Source organism: Phoxinus phoxinus (assembly GCF_949152265.1).
Source record: "Phoxinus phoxinus genome assembly, chromosome: 3".
In the NCBI taxonomy this organism is placed as follows: Eukaryota; Metazoa; Chordata; class Actinopteri; order Cypriniformes; family Leuciscidae; genus Phoxinus; species Phoxinus phoxinus.
In genome coordinates this window covers 3,212,735-3,238,011 of record NC_136878.1, presented here as the reverse complement: position 1 = coordinate 3,238,011, position 25,277 = coordinate 3,212,735, and the positions used below count along the sequence as shown (strand labels likewise).

Below are 25,277 nucleotides of genomic sequence, written 5' to 3'. Positions count from 1 at the left end.
GTCATTGCAGGAGCTGTTCTGAATGTGTTTTGAATTGAAGCAAGTAGCAGCAAAAGTTATGATGGTCTATCAGAAAACTGAGAGTTGTGAAGAAATCGTGAAATTGGACATGGAATATGAACGGAAGACGACATTTAGCAAAGGTTTGCTATGATACTAAATTGTATTTGATACAGAAATATGTATTATGAGAGAAAGACTTTTAGTTAGGCTAGATGTACAAGTAGCCTACCTTAAATCATGCCTGGTTACTAATCACTTTAAGTAAGAAAGGTAGGCTAGGCTGTGCTGTCGTGAATAAGTCACGGCTGAAGGGCGTTGTTAGGCATGACGCGAAGCATTATACATTATGTGATGCTTAACAAAGAAATTAAGCTTCAAATTCTATTCAAAAGAGAATTATTATAGCATTTGGTTCATTACTTGAATGTACATGAACTATTGAACTGAACATTGAGGCTAATGTTTGTTAATGACTACTGTGGAAATTTTGAACAAAGATACGGAGCCCTGAAGGAACATGGTGATTGAAAAAATATGAGATGCGAGGGAAAAATTATTGCCACATTCCCCTGAAAAACTTTGCGTTTATTAACAAAATCTTTCCGTTGTAAAACTACTAATTAGATTTTAAGCTTTGGAGTTTATCCTGCAACATCTGAATGGATGCAGGCGTGAAGTGTTTCGTAAAATACTTTCCTGATCATATTGCACATCACAATCACATGCATTTGACAGATTCCCTTATCCACATTGCATTCAAGATAGACATTTTTATCAGTTCTTGTTTTCTCTGGGAATTGAACCTATGACCTTGGTGTTGCTAGTGCCGTGAACTACTGTTTAAGGAACAGAAAGGCTGTCTTGCTTTAAAGAAATAAAAGAAAGTAGAATGTTATTTCTCATGGTGTGTTGTTTTCTGCAGGTTGTAGCAGAAAAACTGGCATCTTTGTGCTTCTAGGAACAGTCTGCATGATTATTTTCATCATCTTGACTTCTGTCATCCGTGAGTGGTTAACATCGTACTTTGAAAGTGTTGCGTTGTAAAATATTTGCATTTTAAAAAGTAATGCAAACATTTTTTTTACAGCCTTTCATTATGCGAATTACAAAAAAAAGTTTTGTTCTCTTACGTAGAGTTCTCTCGTACTGCGTCGAAGAACGCTACGGGAAAGATATTTCTTTGTCGAGATTGAAGCCAAAAATTAATCCTTAATTTTGTAATATTGTAAAACGCTTTTCTGAAGCATACAACCTAGGCGGAGCAATACAGCTCACCCATTGGCTGCTCTGCCAGAAAAGCACAGCCTATGCGAGGCCAGGACGCTGACCAATGAGGGCGCTCCGCGCCCTTCTGCGTCACCTCCCGCCCAAACAGGCGTGGCCTAGGCCTATAAATACGAGCATAGCTGTCTAACACGCCGATTTTCTTAAATTCAACGAAGCTGCACACATCGCTGGATTGATTCGAGCCGCCACAGCCGTTTGGATACAAGCACCTCAGCAGGACGAGCCCTTACCTGAAGCCGCTGGTCTTCGCCGCCTTCAGCCGCCGTTCCCTGCTGCGCTTCTCCGGCGTGGATATATCCTTTCAGTTTTGTGTGTGTTTTGTGTGTGTGTTCGCCTACCGCGTCACACGCTTTTTCCTCACAAAAGAGCACGAGCGTCTTTCTAAAGATGTCTCGCTTTTCCTGCGGCTCCTGCCGAGCCGCGCTCATCGACGGGGACCACCACGAATTATGTGTTTCCTGCTTGGGCGAGGAACATGCAGCTATCGCTCTCGGTGATGGCGGCTGCCATCACTGCGACATGATGCCAATCGCGACTCTGCGGACTCGCCTTGCATCTTTCGCCGAAGCTGCTCAACCGCCCCCTGTAGCGCCGCGCCGTAAAAAGCGCCGTGCTCAGCGGGTCCCGGAACCTCCCTCCACGAGGAGCTCGCCGCCGCCGCCGCTAGCTCCTCTCAACGTTTCGCTCGAGTCGCTCACCGACGGACAACAGCCGCAGCACGCCGCTTTGTCCGTTATGGAAGACGACCAGCAAGCTGTATCAGAGGGAGATGATGATTGCTGTTCGCTTCTCGCTTCGGAGAGCGAGGGTTGGGCGAGCTCCGTGGACCTCCCCTCCCCCGCTGTTCGAGAGCGCAGAGGAGGGAAGATCAGCATCGAGGCGGAACTGATGCGTCTGCTCACACAGGCCGTGTCGAGCCTCGGCCTCGATTGGTCGACGCCCGAACAACCTGCACTCAACCGGCTGGATGGACGCTTCCTCTCTGGAGACCGCGCTGCGCCCCCCTCCAGACACGCACCGTTTCTTCCTGAGCTTCACGAAGAGGTAGCGAAATCGTGGAAGGCGCCATTTTCAGCCAGAGTACGTACTTCTGCCTCGCCAGCATTCTCCGTAGTGGACGGTGCTCGAGACAGAGGCTACCACGCTCTCCCTCCGGTCGAGGAGGCGGTAGCGACTCACCTTTGCCCACCCTCTGCTGGACGGCGGGCTAAGGGAGTCCTACCATCCAAAGCTTGCCGCACGTCGTCAGCTCTGAACGGTCGCGTGTATTCCGCCGCCGGACAAGCTGCATCGGCGCTGCACACCATGGCGGTGCTCCAAATCCACCAGGCCAACCTCCTCTGCAAGCTAGACGAGGAAGGCCCGGGCGCGATCAGTGTTCCGGACTTGCGTAGCGCCACAGACCTAGCTCTTTGCGCTACAAAGTCCGCCGCACACGCCATCGGCAGGATTATGGCCACAGCTACTGTTTCCGAGAGACATTTATGGCTGACTCTCTCTGAAATGGCGGAATCCGAGCGCTCTGCGTTTCTCGACGCCCCCATTTCACTGGCTGGCCTCTTCGGATCCTCCGTGAAGGACTTCGCGGACCGATTCGCCGAGGTACAGAAAACTTCGCAGGCCATGAGACTTTTCCTGCCAAAGCGCTCCAGTTCCGCAACAGGCCGCCCTAAACAGCCGCCTGCCCGAACTCAGCAGCGCCCCGCGCCCGCCGCACCGGCCCAGCAGCAACAGGCCCGAGAGAGACCACGGTCTCGCTCCGCCGGACGCCGCCCGCCACCGCGTGGTCCTCGGCCCAAGATCTCAATCAAGCCCGAGGCCTCGGCGCCATCCTAGCCCTGCTAGGAAAAAGACGGTGTTCGGGTCCCGCTGCGGCCGGACTTCCACCAAAGATTCCCGCTTGTACAGCCCTAAGTTCCGCGTTTGTACCAGTGTACTCAGCAGCCAACAAACCGGCCGTAAAGCCCGTTTGCCTGCACACAAACGCCGTTTTCACGGCGACCCAGATAAATCTAAAAAAGAGTTTAATTTCTGGTGTTCCGGCCAAGGCCGATGGTGTAATGTGTGTAACTGCAATGCCCACCCAGTGCCCATTCATTCACACAAGCACAGCCCCGTTCAACACAGGGTTTGCACACATAAAATCGGCTCACACCGATTGTGCTTTACGTGTAGTGAGCGTGCCCACTGTCCAGTGCCCACAACCACTACACACTGCACGTTCCGCGGTTTCTGTAAAAACGAAACTAACGAACGGTCAGTCAGTACACAAACACAGTGTCCCCGGTGTTATAAATGTGCCCGCCACCAAGCGCCCACGTTTATTCACAAACATAACGAGCCCCGTAGGGCTCGCCCCGCGTGCTCTCTCTCAACTCAGAGAGTCGAGCGCGCGCGGGACGCATACTGTGTTAAACATGTCCCCCGCCTCAGACGCCACGGCGTCCATGTCACAGCACATGGTTGCTCTCGTGTCGCCGCCATTTCGCGACCAGAGCCCAGATTACATTCAACCCCTAGTCACACGTGCAGATGCATGGGAAGGACTACCCGGGGTTTCAGAATGGGTGCTAGAGACTATAAAAAGAGGCTATTCGCTACAGTTTTATCGACGCCCTCCCCGTTTCACGGGAAAAGTCGAAACCACGGTAAAAACAGAAGTAGCACATCTACTTCGAGCCGAAATAGCGAAGCTATTGAGCAAAGGGGCCATAGAGCCTTTATCTCAAGCTCAGAGCGAAGGGGGCCTGTACAGCAGATATTTCCTGGTACCGAAGAAAGACGGGGGTCTCAGACCCATTTTAGATCTAAGGCGTCTGAACAAAACGCTTGCAAAGCGGAAGTTCAGAATGCTCACGACCAGAAGTATCCTCGCGCAAATTCGCCGAGGAGACTGGTTTATGGCAATAGATCTGAAAGACGCGTATTTTCACATACAAATTGCGTCACGTCACAGGCGATTTTTGAGATTCGCCTTCGAGGGCCGGGCATATCAGTACACAGTCCTGCCATTCGGCCTATCCCTAGCACCTCGTACATTTACAGTGTGCATGGACGCGGCGCTGGCACCCCTGAGACTCCGGGGCGTTCGAATTCTGAACTATTTGGACGATTGGCTAATTCTGGCTCAATCGCCGTCAGAACTCGCTCACCACAAGACACTAATACTCGATCACCTCGAGTGCTTAGGTCTGAGAGTCAATTGGGAGAAAAGTTCACTGTTTCCCAGTCAAAGGATCTCCTTTTTAGGACTGGATCTGAACTCACTGTCTATGACAGCACAGCTGTCATCACAGCGCAGGCGAAATACCCTGCAAATGGCGAAATCCTTCCTCAGCGGCCACATAGTGCCACTCAGGAGATTTCAGAAAATGCTGGGCCTCATGGCCTCAGCCTCAACAGTGCTGCAGTTGGGCCTGCTGCGCATGCGCCCACTACAGTTCTGGTTGAGAACGCGCGTACCGCGCCGAGCATGGCTACACGGTCGCTATCGCCTCAAGGTCACTCAGGAATGCATTTCAGCCCTGACACCATGGAGAGCGTCAGACTGGTACCGGTCAGGTGTAAGCCTGGGGACTTCCTCGAGCCTGAAGGTGGTGTCCACGGACGCGTCCACCTCAGGCTGGGGAGCACTGCTCGACGGCAGTCCGCTCTTTGGCCAGTGGTCAGAGCGAGCCGAACTACCGCACATAAACTGCCTGGAAATGATGGCAGTGGACTTTGCGCTGAGGCGCTTCTGTCCCCGGATAAAAGGACACCACGTCCTGGTCCGCTCGGACAACATGTCGGTAGTAGCCTACATAAACCGCCAGGGTGGCGTGAGATCCCGGAACCTATTCAGGTTAGCGGAACGCATACTGGTGTGGGCCCAGCACAACCTGCGCTCGTTAAGAGCAATGCACGTGCCAGGCCACTTGAACGTAGGCCCGGACAGACTCTCACGGAACAACGTTCCCACGGGAGAGTGGTCCCTACACACACAGACAGTGCGTCTGCTGTGGAAAACGTTCGGCAGAGCGGAAATAGACCTGTTTGCAAACCAGGAAAACGCTCATTGCCCAGAATTCTTTTCGAAGAGCGCGAACGCGCTGGCCAGAGTCTGGCCCCGCCGCCCGCTCTATGCTTTTCCTCCTGTCTCACTCCTGCCTCAAGTGCTGGAGCGTATCAAGGAGAGCGGATGCTCAGTACTGCTAGTTGCTCCATTCTGGACGAATCAGACCTGGTTCCCAGCTTTGATGCGACTGAAAAGTACTGCCCCGTGGCCGATTCCAGTGAGGAGAGACCTCCTCTCACAGGCCAAGGGCTCGATTCTGCATCCTCACCCCGAGCTTTGGTCCCTACACGTATGGGCCATAAACGGGTACCCGCTAACCTCCCAAGAGGAGTGTTAGACACGATCGAACAAGCTAGGGCTCCGTCTACTAGACGGCTCTACGCTTCCAAATGGTCGGTGTTCTCTGGATGGTGTTCAGATCAAGGTCTGTCACCACTTCAGTGTGGAGAACCGGAGATTCTCTCCTTCTTGCAAGAGCTATTGGATAAGGGAAGAACCCCATCCACGCTCAAAGTCTATGTGGCTGCCATATCAGCGTTCGTTAATCCAACGCTTGGCCGTTCACTAGGCAGGAACGACCTGGTGGTCCGCTTCCTGAGAGGCGCCAGGAGGTTAAACCCTCCAAGGCCTCCTTCAGTCCCCGTTTGGGACCTTTCTACAGTGTTGAACGCTATGAAAGGGGCCCCTTTCGAGCCTATTCACTCAGTTGACATGAAACACCTGTCTCTCAAGACCGTGTTTCTTTTGGCTCTCGCTTCAGTGAAGCGTGTGGGAGACTTGCAAGCGCTCTCAGTGAGAGCTTCTTGTATGGAGTTCGGGCCAAACGACTCTATAGTCGTATTGAAACCGAAGCATGGGTACGTGCCTAAGTCCCTCAACACACCGTTCAGGGCTCAGGTCATCTCCCTGTCGGCCCTGCCGGCCTCAGAGGACGGAAATAGCTCCCTTTGCCCGGTCAGGGCATTAAGAGCTTACGTGTCCCGCTCCGCTGTTTTTCGACAGACGGAGCAGCTCTTCGTTTCGTTCAGCGGGCGCTCCAAGGGACGAGCCGCAACGAAACAGAGTCTGTCTCGATGGGTAGTGGACGCCATTGCGCTAGCCTACGCATCTAGAGGCTTGGAATGCCCTTTGGGCATCAGAGCACATTCCACGAGAGGCATGGCCTCCTCATGGGCTTGGTATAGCGGAATCTCGTTACAAGATATCTGTATGGCGGCAGGCTGGGCCTCCCCGTCTACATTTATTAGGTTCTATAACCTAGAGGTTCCTGCGTTGCAGGCTAAACTGCTCTCGGTCTAGAAGACTATGTATAAGTGTTCCTGCCCCGCACTGCGGCCCAGGTCACTTCAATGGTAATATGTACAAGTGCTCCTGCCCCGCGCTGCGGCCCAGGTCACTTCAATGTCTAATATGTATAAGTGTTCCTGCCCCGCGCTGCGGCCCAGGTCACTTCAATGTTTTAAGCATCACTCACTGACAATGTGTCCCATGAGCATGCTATTACCCTTCATATATATCTATATTTACATATATATGCTATTATGCCTTAAGAGGCACTATTATAAGGGATGATGCTATTTTAGCCGCTCTCCCTATACTTCTTGGGGTAGGCGCTTGTATACCAGGGCGCGCGCGCCCTTAGGTGTCTGTGTCGATCCAAGAACACGCACGGCGGTTTGCATAGGGTTCCCGTAGCGTTCTTCGACGCAGTACGAGAGAACTCTACGTAAGAGAACGTACTCGGTTACTAACGTAACCTCGGTTCTCTCTAGGAGAGGGAACGAGTACTGCGTCTCATGCCGTGCGTGTCCACGCTGCGTCGCTTCATTGACGAAAATCGGCGTGTTAGACAGCTATGCTCGTATTTATAGGCCTAGGCCACGCCTGTTTGGGCGGGAGGTGACGCAGAAGGGCGCGGAGCGCCCTCATTGGTCAGCGTCCTGGCCTCGCATAGGCTGTGCTTTTCTGGCAGAGCAGCCAATGGGTGAGCTGTATTGCTCCGCCTAGGTTGTATGCTTCAGAAAAGCGTTTTACAATATTACAAAATTAAGGATTAATTTTTGGCTTCAATCTCGACAAAGAAATATCTTTCCCGTAGCGTTCTTCGACGCAGTACTCGTTCCCTCTCCTAGAGAGAACCGAGGTTACGTTAGTAACCGAGTACGTTTTCGTTCACAGTTTTTCATCAACAAAGAACATTCTCAGTGCTGGAGAGTTGGATGGACATTCATAGTTCCAATCAAACTTCAGCCAAACCTCAAGAAAATAATATTGAGACCTTGATGACCAATCTTGCCTCTTCAATCACATCCAAACAAGAGGAAAACCAACAAAAGCTGGGTGAGATTTCAATTTCTTATATGTACTGTAGTGAACATGTAATTTTATTGTTATGTTCTCTTTTAAAATATCTCGTATAACATTAACTGTATCTGGTTATGATACTTTGGGCCACATTCAAATCTCAGCATGTTTTCTTATTGGAGACATTAACACTGAATATATTTCCAAGAATTTAAATAGCAAGGAATGATATAGGGGAAAATATTAATATTTAAAGTTTGATGAAGTGCATAAAGTACAAAGAAATGTTAGCATGAACTATCAATGAACAATATGTCTTGTCTATGCATTTATTAATCTTAGTTAACATTAATCATTGTTAACATTGGTTAACTAATGTTAACATTAGTTGATTCACTGTGAACTAACATGAATATTAATATTTTTATTAAGCAACATTTTAGGTAAAGTAAGCAATTTCTGAGAAACGCTGCTAAAAGTAGATCATACAGAGCACCACAACACACTTGTAGGGGGTGTGTCTACTAATAACGGGGTAGGAGAGAGCGGGCCAATCAGCAGTAGGGGGCGTGTCCGTGCATAATGGGGGAGGAGAGAAAGAGAGAGCCAATCAGCAGTAGGGGGTGTGTCCCATCATATTGGGGGAGGAGAGAAAGAGAGAGCCAATCAGCAGTAGGGGGCGTGTCCACTCATAATGGGGAGGAGAGAGAGGGAGCCAATCAGCAATAGGGGGATTTGAAGAAAGACTGTAGACAGAGAGATGGCTGAGAGACATTAAAAAAGATAAAAACTCAGAGGAATATCACTGGAAAAAGAAGGGTTATGATCAGACAAGAGCTTTAGGACCTGCGTTAATATTAGAGAGGTTAGAGAGCAGGAAGGCCTGAAAATGGATGCCGAGGTTGCGTTGTTTCTGCTCCATCTGCAATAATGCTTTGCTTCAGCTATGATAAAGAGACACCCACTCTTGCATTGCGTGCTGCTCGTGCATTTTGGGGGCGGAGCAATAAACGGAAGGGTGTGTTTGTTGATTTCAAATACCGTTATAAGCAGTTTCTCAGAAATCACTTACTGCACCTTTTTACAAAGGTTAAATGCTGTAAAAATAAAAATACTCATGCATAATCAGATGTTTAATGAACACAGTACGCAACCTTGTTTCCACCACAGAACAAAACATTTTGAAAGATAATTGCGACTTTTTATCTCACAATTCTGACTTTTTTTCTCACAATTGCATGTTTATCCAGTATCTCGCAATTATGACCTTATAACATGCAATTGTGAGATATAAAGTCAGAATTGACTTTTAATTCTGACAGAATTGCAATTATCTTAAAAATGTTTTATTCTGTGGCGGAAACAAGTTTCCATAGTATGCTAAGTTCTTTTCTAAGACAAAACTGATATGAGCAGATGTTGATTATGTATTTTTATACTTTCTCATTCACTAAGCCATTACAGTGATTGTAATGTATTGTATTTATGGCTTTTGTCTCGTGTTTAAGAGTCTCTGTCGAGCTCATTGAGTGTCCTGAAGAGTTCAGTGTCAGATCTCACTTCATCTGTCTCATCGCTTTCTTCTCAACTATCAGTCACCAGTGAGTAGACACTACATTACATGTGCAGCAGGGCCGGATTAACCATTAGGGCAACTGGGCAATTGCCCAGGGGCCCAGGACATCTAAGGACATCTATTATGATTAAAATGTCTCCACGATCTGCTTTTGAAGAAATATCGTAGTATCGTGCATTCTATCAGTTTGCAGTTCTGGCGCCTCCGTCTCAACATGCTGTACAGCGCGACGTATATTCACATGAAATGCAGAGGAACGGGACACTGTAGTTCATAAAAATTAATTAGTTGCATGTGCTTTAAAGCCTTGCCGGTTAAACATGTCATTCGCTGCTGGTGAGCTGTTCTAACGGGCGCTTTTCTGAGCGCAATAACGTTACACCCCGACGCGCACATGCACTAAAAGCCTGTATAACAGCGCCTGTTACTGGACTAAGTTATCTTTCGAGTCTTATTGCTCTAATACTGTCAAATACACACAAGGTTTACAATAACAAAGTTGGTTATGTCTAAAGTGAAAGAACAGTAGAAAAAAATAAGAAAAAAAATCTGCTTGTCAAATGCGTGTATATTAGACTCGTCGCGGGCAGATCTTAAAGAGACAGTAGCCCTAATAGTAAACATGCTGCCGCTTGTCCTTAAAGGGATAGTTACCCAAAAATAAAAATTATGTCATTATTTACTCACTCACTCTAATGTTGTTCCATACATGTATTAATTTCTTTCTTGTGCTGAACACAAAAGAAGATATTTTGAGGAGTGTGGCTAACCGGGCGGTTGCTGGTCCCCATTGACCATAGTAGGAAAAAAACATCAACTGTTTGGTTACCCACATTCTTCCAAATAACTTTTATTTTCAACAGAAGAGGGAGACATATTTGGGTTTGAAACGGCTTGAGAGAGTAGGCTAAATGATGACAATTAAAAATTTCCCTGTTAATAAAACAACAAAATACAAAGAGCAAATCCCTCACTCTTGACTGAGAACTTTAATATTAGCTTTAATAAGAATCAATGTACAATTTATACAGTGAAGTCTATGTTGTGTTTTATTTTCATATTTCATATCATTTAATGACTTTCTTCAATGCTGTTAAATACACATACTGTTGCTGGAAAAATAAATATGTTTATTTCATTTGTATATTAAGTTAAGAGGGGGGGGGCCTCTGCGCCCCTCATTGTGCCCAGGGGCCTCTGAACTCTTAATCCGACCCTGATGTGCAGCACTCCATTACACTGCAATCAGGGCGTGAATTATGGAGTGAGGCGTTTGAAACCCCCAAAGGACACCAAAACAAAAGTATTTAGCAATAAGTCAACAGGTCATTACATAAGTCTACTATATTTAACATCTAAATGCAACATCTACTTCTTTTCCACAGTGCGGCAGCAGGATATGAAGAGTTTGAATGACAGTTTGAATTCTGCAGTATCGGTGTTGACATCCAAACTGAATGATGCAGGTGTTAAAATCATTTAATAATCTCACATATTTCTTATTATCTGTGTATTGAGGAAGAGAAATCTTTTAACTCCTACCTTTTTTCTCCCAGTCAAAACGCTGGAGCAGAAACAGACTGAAACCGAACGATCGCTGGACAGTTTGAAGTCCTCCACACAGTCTGATCAACAGAACAAACAACAGGACTTCGGTGAGTCAGAAACTCTAAAACTTAAAAAAACTAAAAAAAAAAAAAAAGTTTGTATGACGTTAGGCTTGCATAATATAATTCAAGCCCGTCTCAATAAAAACATCACTGAAACGACATTGCTGAGATATCATATTTATGGCTTTTGTCTCGTGTTTAAGAGTCTCTGTCGAGCTCATTGAGTGTCCTGAAGAGTTCAGTGTCAGATCTCACTTCATCTGTCTCATCACTTTCTTCTCAACTATCAGTCACCAGTGAGTAGACACTACATTACATGTGCAGCACTCCATTACACAACAATCAGGCCGTGAATTATGGAGTGGGGCGTTTAAAACCCCCAAAGGACACCAAAACTAAAGTATTTAGCAGTAAAGCAATATGCTACTATTTAGGGATATTGGCTGATAAATGGTAATTTTTTATATTGTCGTTATCAATCCGATAAGAAAATTAGACAGATATATCAAAGCCGATAAATAATAGATAATTTAGCCTATACTTCAGTTAAGAGATGTGCTGTTCGCCATGATGGTTTTGAATGATTGGAATCACTTCAAAAAGAAATATAGTTAAGTGCAGCACAAATCTGTTATATAAGCTTCATGATATTAATAAGAACACGACTGTAAAATAATGTTGTGAATTCTTGTTCGCCAGTGTTTCAGCGCAACGAGCGTGTTAAGCGCGTCTATGGGTTCACTTGAGCATTCGCAGCATTTTGTGATAGTTTGTCGGTGCTTTCTCCGTCCATGCAATATAAATGCACAGTCTATGGTTCAAACTAGGCTATATATGTTTGATTTATGTTGAAGTGCTTTTAATGGCGAGCCTTTAGTATTCAGGCTATCAAAGTATTTAGATTCATCGGCCAATATATCGTTTATCGGCTTTCAAATGTAAAGAATTATTGGTTATCGGTATCAGGCAAAATGTTCATATCGGTGCATCCCTATTACATAAGTCTACTATATTCAACTTCTAAATGCAAAATCTACTTCTTTTCCACAGTGCGGCAGCAGGATATGAAGAGTTTGAATGACAGTTTGAATTCTGCAGTATCAATGTTGACATCAAAACTGAATGATGCAGGTGTTAAAATCATGTAATAATCTCACATATTTCTTATTATCTGTGTATTGAGGAAGATCATTCTTTTAAATGCAACCTTTTTCCTCCAGTTAAAACGCAGGAGCAGAAACAGACTGAAACCGAACGATCGCTGGACAGTTTGAAGTCCTCCATACAGTCTGATCAACAGAACAAACAACGGGACTTCGGTGAGTCAGAAACTCTTTAAAAAAAAAGAAAGTTTGTATGACGTTAGGCTTGCATAATATAATTCAAGCCCGTCTCAATAAAAACATCACTGAAAAGACATTGCTGAGATATCATATTTATGTCTTTTGTCTCGTGTTTAAGAGTCTCTGTCGAGCTCAATGAGTGTCCTGAAGAGTTCAGTGTCAGATCTCACTTCATCTGTCTCATCGCTTTCTTCTCAACTATCAGTCACCAGTGAGTAGACACTACATTACATGTGCAATACGGCACACCATTACACAACAATCAGGCCGTGAATTATGGAGTGGGGCGTTTGATACCCCCAAAGGACACCAAAACTAAAGTATTTACCAGTAAGTCAATATGCTACTATTTAGGGATATTGGCTGATAAATGGTAATTTTTTACATTGTCGTTATCAATCCGATAAGAAAATTAGACAGATATATCAAAGCCGATAAATAATAGATAATTTATCCTATACTTCAGTTAAGAGATGCGCTGTTCGCCATGATGGTTTTGAATGATTGGAATCACTTCGAAAAGAAAGATAGTTAAGTACAGCACAAATCTGTTATATAAGTTTCATGATATTAATAAGAACACGACTGTAAAAGAATGTTGTGAATTCTTGTTCGCCAGTGTTTCAGCGCAACGAGCGTGTTAAGCGCGTCTATGGGTTCACTTGAGCATTCGCAGCATTTTGTGATAGTTTGTCGGTGCTTTCTCCGTCCATGCAATATAAATGCACAGTCTATGGTTCAAACTAGGCTATATATGTTTGATTTATGTTGACGTGCTTTTAATGGCGAGCCTTTAGTATTCAGGCTATCAAAGTATTTAGATTCATCGGCCAATATATAGTTTATCGGCTTTCAAATGTAAAGAATTATTGGTTATCGGTATCAGGCAAAATGTTCATATCGGTGCATCCCTTACATAAGTCTACTATATTCAACTTCTAAATGCAAAATCTACTTTTCCACAGTGCGGCAGCAGGATATGAAGAGTTTGAATGACAGTTTGAATTCTGCAGTATCGATGTTGACATCCAAACTGAATGATGCAGGTGTTAAAATCATTTAATAATCTCACATATTTCTTATTATCTGTGTATTGAGGAAGATCATTCTTTTAAATGCAACCTTTTTCCTCCCAGTTAAAACGCAGGAGCAGAAACTGACTGAAACCGAACGATCGCTGGACAGTTTGAAGTCCTCCATACAGTCTGATCAACAGAACAAACAACGGGACTTCGGTGAGTCAGAAACATCAAAAAAATTTAATAAAAGTTTGTATGATATGACGTTAGGCTTGCATAATATAATTCAAGCCCGTCTCAATAAAAACATCACTGAAAAGACATTGCTGAGATATCATATTTATGTCTCATCTCGTGTTTAAGAGTCTCTGTCGAGCTCATTGAGTGTCCTGAAGAGTTCAGTGTCAGATCTCACTTCATCTGTCGCATCTCTGTCCTCTAAACAACAGCTCTCTGGTGAGTTATACATCGCATTCACAATACTCAATAATGCAGTTATTGCAATATTGTACTCAAATGAATCTATTTTAAGCATGATTTCAGAAACATAATCATAATTGTTGATTTCATGGACCTGCATGCTGATACTGACATTATTCTTCACATTGGAAATAATTGGATTGAAATGAAATTCACAGGACACTGACTGCAGAAAGTCTAACCAGGTCTGATGTGTTTTCTTGTGTTCTAGAGGAGAGAGTCATGAACGCACTAACGGATCTGAAATCTAACATGAGAAACAAAACAGCAGGTACTGCATCCACACTCATAACAATAAAGCTTCCAGAAGAAGGTTTTCGCAGCGATGCTATAGAAGAAACATTTTTAGTTCCTCAAAGAACCTTTCAGTGAACATTTTGGAAAATGTGAAGGACCATTTGTAAGACACACTACGAAGAACCTTTTGTGGAATGGAAAGATTCCATGCATGTTAAAGGTGCTCTAAGCGATGTCACGCATTTTCTAGACCAAACATTTTTTTGTCACATACAGCAAATATCTCCTCACTATCCGCTAGCTGTCTGTCTCCTGAACACACTCTAAAAAAACATGGCCTCTGTAGACACCCCAGGCTCCACAAACAGCAACAAAAACAAACTGGGCTACCCGCACCACGAAACATAACAAACAGTGTTCCAGCCAATAACCGACAAGAAGGATTTGGGGGTGGGGTTTGGGGGGTTAGTGCGCGGATGAGGAGGAGGGAGGGTCTAGCTAGCCTCCGTTTTGTTTGACAATAGTTCGAACGTTAACAAGAAGTGACGTCACCCAGGATCGCTTAGAGAACCTTTAAAGTTCTTTGTGGAACCTTATAAAACGGTTAGTTCCAATCCTTGATTCTGATTGGTCAATAGCTGTGTTTTATTCACGATAAAACACGGCTATGACCGCTTCACCCAACTGTTCACTACATCACTACACTACACTACTTGTGTATCACTACACAACACCCCTAGAAACCACTCTTAGCAACGATCATGTTTGATCTCATCGATATTGTTCACTGAAGCTATAGTAGAGTATTGTGAGAGATCGAGTGAGCGAGTGTTCCTACATTTACAGTAACGTTAGATATAGCATTTTCCTTCAGGTCAGTCCTATATATTCATAATAAAAAAAATCAGTTTGAATGTCCGCTGCGATATCTTGTCCTTTTAACAGTTAAGGGGTTTTCCCGTGCCCATAGTCATCTGTCAGTGTCGTCTTCCTTCTCCGTGATCACAAGTTTGAGTCTTCTCTACTGACCGACTCACTCATAAAGACAGTCTTTGCCGCCATCTATTGGCGAAATAATGTTGGCTATGTAACTTCTGTTGCCGTTTACAGTCAGGGACTATTTTTTCCAGCGGAAGGAAGGCTTTTCGTGATTTTACTTCATGAAAGTTCCATAGATACATAATTTTCGGCTTTCATAGTTGTATTGTGTGGTAACCGTTTTGTAAAAGCAATAAGGTACTCGAGGCAAGTGCTGTAGGCTATTGTGAATAAGTCACGGCTGAAGGGGTTGCAGGCACTCCGCGAACGCCCTTCAGCCGTGACTTATTCACGATACAGCACAGCCTCTCGTACCTTATTGCTTACTTGGATGCCTATAAAAAACCTTTATAAGAGTGTAGCGCTATTTTATGTGGTTGAAGGGAAAGTTCACCCAAAAATGAAAATCCTGTCATTAATTACCCTCACGTATTTCTAAACTTGTAACACTTTTACTCTTTATTGGAACGCATGAGAGCACCACAACACATGCGTGTTGTTGACGAGAGAATGTGTGCTGGAGATAAATATTTTGTTAATAAAGCGGTAAACTGTTTTTTTGAGCAAAAAAAAAGCACTCGTGTCGCTTCATCAAATTGAGGTTATACCACTGAAGTCACATGGATTAATTTTAGGGATGCGCCGATATTAACATTTTGGCCGACAACAATATCTGATAATTCTTTATATTTGAAAAGCCGATAACTGATATATTGTCTGATAAATCTAAATCCAAATTTGTGTCACGATCCACACTCAAGGAGAAGGTAAGGTCCAGGCGCAGTATTTATTTGAGGGGTAATCCGTACTCACAATCCAGTCCAGGCAAGGGTCAAAAACCAAATAGCAATCCAGAAACAAGAACACAGATAAGAACAGGCAGCAACAGGAACGGAAGTGTCGGGACATTAAACAAGGACTCCGTGACAAACACTGAAACAGACAGGGTATATATACACAAGTGCAAACAAGGTGACGAGAAACAGCTGAAGGAAATGAACAATCAGTGACAGACAGGCTTATGGGAAATGTAGTGAAAATGCCTAGACACCGTGAAAACTGAGACCTCTAATGTTAAACCCAGGGAACCACCAGACACTGTGACATAACCTCCCCTCTACGGAGCGGCTACCAGACGCTTCAAGACCACAAGAAACAAACAAAACAAGAGTCCAGGCGGGAGGTGGAAAGGTGGAGGATCAGGGGGTGGGATGGGGGGCCAGGTCCATGGAGGGGGACAGGAACAAGGGAGAACGGCTTAAGCGGCGGCCAGGGCGAAACTGACAGTCCATCGGGCGGCCAGGGCAAAGCAGACAGTCCATCGGGTGGCCAGGGCGGAGACGACCCCTCGGGCGGCCACGGCGGTGAAGACCCCTCGGGCGGCCACGGCGGTGAAGACCCCTCGGGCGGCCACAGCGGTGAAGACCCCTCGGGCGGCCACAGCGGTGAAGACCCCTCGGGCGGCGACCAGGACGAAGACGACCCCTCTGATGGCCACGGCAGTGAAGACCCCTCGGGCGGCCACGGCGGTGAAGACTCCTCCGGCGGCCACGGCGGTGAAGACTCCTCCGGCGGCCACGGCGGTGAAGACTCCTCCGGCGGCCACGGCGGTGAAGACTCCTCCGGCGGCCACGGCGGTGAAGACTCCTCGGGCGGCCACGGCGGTGAAGACCCCTCGGGCGGCGACCAGGACGAAGACGACCCCTCTGATGGCCACGGCAGTGAAGACTCCTCCGGCGGCCACGGCGGTGAAGACTCCTCCGGCGGCCACGGCGGTGAAGACCCCTCGGGCGGCCACGGCGGAGAAGACCCCTCGGGCGGCCACGGCTGAGAAGACCAGGGTGAAGACGACCACTCGGGCGGCCATGGCGGAGACGACCAGGGTGAAGACGACCACTCGGGCGGCCATGGCGGTGAAGACCAAGGCGGAACAGGAACAGACCCTGGCTCAGGAACTGCAACAGACACCACCGGCTCAGGAACTGCAACAGACGCCACCGGCTCAGGAACTGCAACGGACACCACCGGCTCAGGAACTGCAACGGACACCACCGGCTCAGGAACTGCAACGGACACCACCGGCTCAGGAACTGCAACGGACACCACCGGCTCAGGAACTGCAACGGACACCACCGGCTCAGGAACTGCAACAGCAACAGACACCACCGGCTCAGGAACTGCAACAGCAACAGACACCACCGGCTCAGGAACTGCAACAGCAACAGACACCACCGGCTCAGGAACAGCAACAGACACCACTGGCTCAGGAACTGCAACAGCAACAGACACCACCGGCTCAGGAACTGCAACAGCAACAGACACCACCGGCTCAGGAACAGCAACAGACACCACTGGCTCAGGAACTGCAACAGCAACAGACACCACCGGCTCAGGAACTGCAACAGCAACAGACACCACCGGCTCAGGAACTGCAACGGACACCACCGGCTCAGGAACTGCAACAGCAACAGACACCACCGGCTCAGGAACTGCAACAGCAACAGACACCACCGGCTCAGGAACAGCAACAGACACCACTGGCTCAGGAACTGCAACAGCAACAGACACCACCGGCTCAGGAACTGCAACAGCAACAGACACCACTGGCTCAGGAACTGGAACAGACACCACCGGCGCAGGAACAGACACCGGCTCAGGCACAGGAACAGACACCGGATTGGCAAGCGTGACGTGAAGCTCCTCTGGATCGGCAGACCTGCTGTGTCTCCTCCAAGCACGCAGTACTGCTACTGCATAAAAAAGGAAGACTGCCTTCTTTGCCATGACAGGACTGATGGGAACAGCCTCCGGCACAGGAACCGTCTCTGCATCGGCAGACGTGACGTGGACAGTCTCTGGATCGGCAGAAGTGACGACGTGGACAGTCTCTGGATCGGCAGACGTGACGTGGACGGTCTCTGGATCGGGAGACATCCTGTGCCTCCTCCACGCATGCAGTACCACCACTGCATAAAGGAGGAAGACCGCTCTCTTGGCCATGGCAGGACTGATGGTGGTCTGCTCCGAGCCGATCTCAGGGATGACTGTGGCCTGCTCGGAGGGGGCGGCCTCCGGGACGACAGCGGGCTGCTCGGAGGGGACGGCCTCCGGGACGACAGCGGGTTGCTCGAGGACGAACTCAGGGTCTTTGGGGAAACTGGAGGTCTTCCTCCTCCGTTTTGGATGCCGATGTGCAGGCTCTGGGCTGGACAGAAACCGCGGCGGATGGAGCTCTGGACTGGACATCACCAGCCTAGGGTCGAAGAGGGGCCAGAATGGAGAATGGTGTCGGGATTCCTCTCGACCACCTCCTCCACTGCGGCCTCCACGGGTCCCGCGAAATCTGACCAACCGGGTCCCCTCAAAAAATTGTCTCCTCTCCCGCTCGGTGGCTGGGGAAGAGACATTAAAAAACATACCGCTGGATCCTTGCATGACGGAGTCCTTCTGTCACGATCCACACTCAAGGAGAAGGTAAGGTCCAGGCGCAGTATTTATTTGAGGGGTAATCCGTACTCACAATCCAGTCCAGGCAAGGGTCAAAAACCAAATAGCAATCCAGAAACAAGAACACAGATAAGAACAGGCAGCAACAGGAACGGAAGTGTGGGGACATTAAACAAGGACTCTGTGACAAACACTGAAACAGACAGGGTATATATACACAAGTGCAAACAAGGTGACGAGAAACAGATGAATGAAAGTCTTACGGGTTTGGAATGACATGTTTGAGTTTTTAATGGTGAACTTTTTCATTTTCGGGTGAACTGACCCTTTAAATCTGCTCTTATTTTGCATCTTTTCTCTCTCTCTCTCTCTCTCTCTCTCTCTCTCTCTCTCTCTCTCTCTCTCTCTCTCTCTCTCTCTCTCTCTCTCTCTCTCTCTCTCTCTCTCTCATGCAGATGTTCCTGTAACCTGTAAATCTGGCTGGATATCGTACAAAAGCAGCTGTTTCTTGTTCTCCATTAATGAGCTCAGCTGGACTGAGGCACGAGATTACTGCAAAGCACAGGGCGCGTCACTCCTCAAAATAGAAGAGGATGACGAGGAGTGGGTGTGTAACGTTCATGGATCCGCATAGCATTATTTTGATTTTACTTTTTTTATTTTAAATTAGTTTCTATCTTCCCCCTAGGCATTTCTGCGCACACATGCCATATCCGAGCACTACTGGATCGGTCTAACGGATCAGACCACGGGCCAGTGGAGATGGGTGGATGACACTCCTTACACTATGAACAAAGAGTGAGCTGATTCAGGCATTATTCACTTTGATTCACAAAAATATTTTTTAGCAAATTGCATGCATTAAAATGTACATTTGAATCATATACATATACCTTTTAGAGGCTTAGTACCAAATTTTGGCCTCACAAGATGGCATTACATTTACATGTTTATCCCTAAATATGATCTAATATCCACATTATATTCCATGGCGTAAATTGATTTTCTGTGAAGATTTTTTAAGCTAACACCGTAGTCCTTGGTGATTTATATAATGCAAGTCAATGGCTACCATCCCTTTGAGAGTCAATAATAATAATAATAATAATAATAATAATACCTGTGGCTCTTGACAATTCACTAAGGTATATAATTACAGTTAATGTGGAAGATGTTTTTTTTTTGTAGAGATGCCCCTGAAACCATTAGTAATTTATTTTGGGAATGTCCTACGGTATCCTTTTTTTTTTTGGAAGATTTTAAAAATAACAAAAAGAAATGAACAAAATATAAAAAAAATTAATTAAGATTAAAGATGCTATGTAGAATTGAGAAACTCTTGTTATTAGCGATAACACCGGTGGCCGTGAAGTGAACTGCAGCAGCACTTGTTGCTCGTTCTCACACTCGTGCTCACGTAACGTACAAGAGAACGTGATTCAAGGCCTCAATATACTCAAGGAGAAGCTTTTTTAAATTTGTTGTTTAACAGTAAAAAGTTGGAAATACCTTAGCAGTGATTTACTGTTAATGAACATCCCGACGCCGTCCACTGCTGAGAGCGACGTTTAGATGAACATGTGAATATGTGCTGCTCTTTCCTCTCAATAACACATTAAACACACACAAAAATTACAACGGTGAGAAAACAAAACAGCAGTTCAGAAAGCATCTGATTATGTGAGAGATGTTTGCCTCAATAATTGCAATTAATACATGAAAATACTTACATATAGCCCCTTTAATCTGGTAGATGCTGATGTGATGTTTTGGTGATTCTCATTGGATGGTGATAATTTTTTTTATTTTTTATAATTAATTTATTATATTTGCTTGTTGTCTTCATAAAGTCAAGTGGTTTGGAAAAAAAACATAGTTTCCAACTACATTTTAAATTGTTAATATATATCTAAAATGAAGAACTTATACAATGTTTTTCTGTATTTTTTCTTTCTTTCTTTTTTACATCTGACATGTTTGGTTATATGTTCTAAAAAACAAACAAAAACAAAGTACCACACATGGTAAAACTATTTGAACTAGAAATCAATGTGTTTACGATTATGATAATTTAAAATAATGTGATAATAACAAATACCAGTTTGCAATATCAAGCATAATAGTTTGTAAAGATAAAGCCAGACATCGGAAGCCTCACACATTCAAGTCAACTTTTATGTTAAAAATAAGGTCGATCGTGGTGTCAAAGTTTTCCGTTTTCCAAATATTGCTCATTATAATCATGAATAGGAAAGGAAGCAGTTATATTTCAAGATGATGTATTTCAAGCTTTTGCTTGTCAAGAAGAAACAAAAATGCTTGCATTAAACAAAAATGTCATCTGTTTAAATATTTGTTGTTGGTAGTGGTGTTGGGATTAAATGCATATATGAAATGAACTTTAGATCGGATGGGATGCCATAAAGTTGTTATAGTGTATATGCAGATGCGATGGTGTGACATTTGTTGGTTGTCATTATTCACAGGCGCTGGTCTCCCGGGCAGCCGGATGACTGGAAAGAACACGGTCTGGGAGAGGAAGGAGAGGACTGTGGGCAGATTGCATATGTGAAACTAAATGACAGCCACTGCTCTAATAAAATTAGATTCATTTGCAGAGTGTAATTCTGAATCTGAAAAGAGCTGTGGTGTAGGGCCCTATGGAATATTTTCATATTATTCTATTTGTTCCATTGTCATTTTTCTGGATTTCATTTTAATGGTTTGATTACATTTTAATAATCAAAAAGCATGTCTAATTAATTGAATTCATAAAAACTAATTATTAATTAAAAAAACTAATTATTTCTATGTTTTTTTTCCAGAAATTTCCTGGCAATTCAAAAATGAAGGCATAAAACATTAATTTAATGTATCTTTTAATCATATTAAATAAAATAAAAAACCGTCAAACAAAGTGCTGCACAACATGAAAGAGAATTTTTTGATTATTCCTTAAAAATTATTTTAATAATAATTTATTATTATTATTAGTGTTAGTATTCTTAAAGGGCACCTATTATGACTTTTAAAATGTTCCTAATGTTGTTTAGGGAGTCCCCAACAACAGTTTTACGTGCATGCAATGTCAAAAAACACTTTTGTTTTCGTATAATATGCATTTATTTTTACCTGATTTGCTCACCGACTCCCAAATGATTCGTTCAACGACTCATTTTTCCAAACCCCTCCTTTGCGCGACGCTAATCTGCGATTGGTCAGATGACTCAGCAGTGTTTACAGAGATAATACATTGTTTAACACGGAGTACAATGATGCTTTTATCAATTAAATCGTGTTATAATAATGATTATAGTCCACTGCTTTGTAGTTTGTAGTAAAAAACTAAAAATAAGATAAAGAATTTAATGTTATGTTAGCGAGCATAGCCCAGAGTTCATATTGTAAAAGCACAATCAGTCTTTGTTTGCGTTAGCCCGATGCATAAACATAACGTTTTTACAAAAAAAAAAAAATGCAGTTACGTTACTACGAGGTATTACTCTATTCTTTAAGACAACTCCGAAAACAACGACAAACACTTCACATATCTCAATACAATTGCCATTGAAGACCTAGAAGCTAAACGGTGCTTACACAACAAACAAAATAATAATTAAGCATGCTACATAAAACATAAAAGCAACAATTATTAATAACACTTACAGGTTGTGATATGGAGGAGGAAGCTGATGCAAATACACTTAGAAATGAACCTTCCTTCAATATCAGCCGTCTCGCGAATCCAAGTTTGATTGCATTTAAGTTGGTAAAGCAATCGTCTTCAAAATGGCGCGAACAAAGCACAAGACTCGGACTATACTTCTGTGGTATAGTTATATATGAAGTGTAGCCACTTAGTCTTCAAATGCTCCTCCTTGGGCAGAAAAGTTGGCTTTTGAGCCGCACTTCAGAACACAGCGTCTCTTCGCCATGATGTTTCCCTGCTGGCCTTGGAGCGCAATAAGTGGGCGTATCGTATTCAAATAACTTGACAAGTTGACGTCATCTAGTCAGAGAAAAAGCTTCGGTCGTCTAACGATTCATAAAAATGACTCCGAGTCGACTCTTACTTTTGAAAGACAATAACTTTATATACGGTGCACTTTCATATTTCAAACTTTGCAGGATGTTTTTGTTCACCTAGATCTATGTTACACACTACATGAAAGGTAAATTTCAAAATTCCATAATAGGTGCCCTTTAATACATTGAGACAGCTAAATTCTACTGTACTATTGGACAGGTTGCTATGAAGACTTTGGAGTTTCTGTTTGTTTATGATATGACGATCGTTTTTCTCAAATGAAGTGGTGAAATGCTGATGAAGTGACTCTCAGAGGGGCTCTGGAGCTGAAGTTCATGCATTAATGTCCTCATATGAGGCGGCAGAGGGTGAAAACACCGCGAGAAATACAGCATTATACAGAAAATTGCATTGTGGGTTCTACCATTCCATCAGCATTTTCCGCATTGTGGAAATCTACAACAGGTGCCATCAAGATGACAACATTTGAAACACTCTCTAGTTCAGTACTTTGAACGGTATTAGATGTATTAAACTGTGTAAAGACAGAGAAAGCAAACCCTGTAAATCCTCTCTTGCTTTTTTGTGTTTAATTACCATTTAAATTCAAATAAAAAAATTAAGTAGTTATCTGTTTTTCTGTTGTCCTGTTCTTAAGGGCCCAATCTCAAGAAACCGAAATCTCTGTTGGAGGGATGCTATGATATTTCTCCAGTATTCAGATTAGAGGTTAAGAAATATGAGTATTATGACCCAGACTCAGACTTTTTTGTCCCATTTAGGGAAACTATGATGAGCATTAACCACATATATACAGTATGGCTACATATTAAACCAACGATTATATCCAAAAAATCATACATTATAAAACTGTCCAAAACACACATTAAACTATATACCAGACTCTATTCTTAATTCATAAAGTAAATGTAAATTCCTCTGTAGAGATATTAGGATATTAATGCCACCCGTTTCTGATAAATTCCTAGTGGGAAAGAGTTTATTTTAGTATCATTACTATATATACATATAGTATTTATAAATATTTTTTATTAAGTTTGATATTTTTTTCATCCTTTCTAATTTTAGTTTGAGTTATTCATTCTGTTATATTTTTGTCCGTTTATTATATATATATATATATTTTATTTCTATTTTAGTTTAGAAACTTTATATTTCTGTACATTTATTTATAAATTATATATAAATTATCAATTTTAGTAGCCTACTTAAACTTGATAATAAATATTTATTTTAGAAAGGCTTTTTTTATATTTTATTTAATTAAAGTAAATTATTTTAACAGTTTTAGTTGGTCAAATTCATGATGTCAAACCTTTAAAACTTTTATTAAACCGTTATACTGTTCAAAGATCATATTTTGCAAAACTAGGCCAAGTTCATTGGTCTTTTGTCATACTGATATATAACCTATGAAAGCTGAAGATTAATGTACATTTCCAATTAATTTCTGACATACAAATCCTGCTGGAAAATGAAGGAAGCATGAAGTGCTCTGGAGATGTCCTGGTAGACGGCTGCGTTGACTCTGGATTTAATAAAGCACAGTGGACCAAAGTCCTCTTTTCTGATGAGAGCCAATTTTGCATCTCATTTGCAACTCCAGCCGATGACATGGCTCCCCGAACCAACACAGACTGTGGAAACTTCACACTGGACTTCAAGCATCTTGGATTGTGTGCCTCTCCTCTCTTCCTCCAGACTCTGGGACCACGATTTCCAAATGAGATGCAAAATTTGCTCTCATCAGAAAAGAGGACTTTGGTCCACTATGCTTTATTAAATAGAAATCATTTTGGGCTGGTGTAACACCGGCACCATGTTGCTGTCTGGGATCTCCCTAACTGTATGTTATACAGGTTTACCATACATATGCCTAGGCCTACTCTTTATTCCGGACATGGCCATATAGCATCAGCAGGTCGGGATTTCTGAAATGTCTGGGCACACACGAACAGAATCCGCTGATAAAAGACACTTTGACACGGTAGCGTGTCAAAATATCCACTATTAACCACATTTTATGCGCATTGTAGATCCGTTCACAGAAGCTAACTGCATTTTTAATATATCTTCCAAAAACAATGAATCATTAGTTGCATAATATATTCATTGATTATATTGTTTAATTTATGAATTGATGTCTTCAGTTTTCTGTACTCGTAACTTGGCAACACCTTAGATGGTTAAATAATTGGTAAAAATTGGATGTGTGTGTGTGTGTGTGTGTGTCTGTGTGTGTGTGTGTAACACTGAATAAATGCTGATTAATAAACGAATGCATTGCGTTCTCTGCATTAACCGTTTGAATTTAGAGGGTTTATTTGTTTTACAGCAGAGAATATATATAAAAAAGAATAAAAGGCCAAATTCAATCTGTTCATCATTATATAAAGCGATCGAGTCTCTTCTGAGAATTTGGGTGAAGAGTTTAAATGGGGACGGACATGTAACGTTACATCTCTCAGATTTCGTTTAAAATATCTTAATTTGTGTTCCGAAGATTATTTAAAATTTCTTACAGGTTTACAGGAACGACATGAGGGTGAGTAATTATATATATTTTTTTAAATCTTCATTTTTGGGTGAACTGTCCCTTTAATTATGCGTGTTGGTTCGACCGCGCGCAGACCAGCAGCGGTGACGTCACGTGCAGCGCGAGCTATGAGCGCGAGTTCCACATGACGTCACAGACCAAGTTGTTCAACGGCGATTATCAGACTCGACTCGAGATTCACTAACGGACGAACGAAGTGTACAAACAAAACGCAGTCTACCGCTATTAAACAACAGGCACATCGTGTTCACACAGCTCGTTGAGATGACTTTGA

General features: G+C 43.8%; 2 protein-coding genes across 7 annotated transcripts in view; both read left to right on the top strand.

Annotated features, from left to right (window-relative positions):
• asgr1c.1 (asialoglycoprotein receptor 1c, tandem duplicate 1) overlaps positions 1 to 23,125 on the top strand; it is a 47,122-nt gene extending 23,997 nt beyond the window's left edge. The window contains exons 2-18 of one of the 6 annotated variants that reach the window (XR_013796885.1): positions 11 to 143; positions 926 to 1,006; positions 7,523 to 7,684; positions 9,157 to 9,249; positions 10,610 to 10,690; positions 10,781 to 10,879; positions 11,038 to 11,130; positions 11,885 to 11,965; positions 12,055 to 12,153; positions 12,296 to 12,388; positions 13,143 to 13,223; positions 13,314 to 13,412; positions 13,560 to 13,652; positions 13,888 to 13,947; positions 18,854 to 19,005; positions 19,069 to 19,196; positions 20,885 to 21,014. Coding sequence is in view for 5 of the 6 variants with exons in the window: in XM_079607221.1 (XP_079463347.1) it covers positions 23 to 143; positions 926 to 1,006; positions 7,523 to 7,684; positions 9,157 to 9,249; positions 10,610 to 10,690; positions 10,781 to 10,879; positions 11,038 to 11,130; positions 11,885 to 11,965; positions 12,055 to 12,153; positions 12,296 to 12,388; positions 13,143 to 13,223; positions 13,314 to 13,412; positions 13,560 to 13,652; positions 13,888 to 13,947; positions 18,854 to 19,005; positions 19,087 to 19,196; positions 20,885 to 21,023 (1,737 nt within the window). In the remaining variant the exon portion in view is untranslated. Of the gene's footprint in view, positions 1 to 10; positions 144 to 925; positions 1,007 to 7,522; positions 7,685 to 9,156; positions 9,250 to 10,609; positions 10,691 to 10,780; positions 10,880 to 11,037; positions 11,131 to 11,884; positions 11,966 to 12,054; positions 12,154 to 12,295; positions 12,389 to 13,142; positions 13,224 to 13,313; positions 13,413 to 13,559; positions 13,653 to 13,887; positions 13,948 to 18,853; positions 19,006 to 19,068; positions 19,197 to 20,884 lie in introns of those variants that run through there. The other 5 variants (XM_079607221.1, XM_079607220.1, XM_079607219.1 and 2 more) reach the window with 5 other exon arrangements.
• On the top strand, positions 4,823 to 7,282 carry LOC306995797 (uncharacterized protein; the record flags this gene model as incomplete). Its single annotated transcript, XM_079607698.1, has 2 exons — positions 4,823 to 6,736; positions 6,790 to 7,282. The coding sequence occupies one exon, from the start codon at positions 4,823 to 4,825 to the stop codon at positions 6,641 to 6,643; it is 1,821 nt and encodes a 606-aa protein (XP_079463824.1). The 3' UTR covers positions 6,644 to 6,736; positions 6,790 to 7,282.
• Positions 23,126 to 25,277: the final 2,152 nt, after the last annotated feature.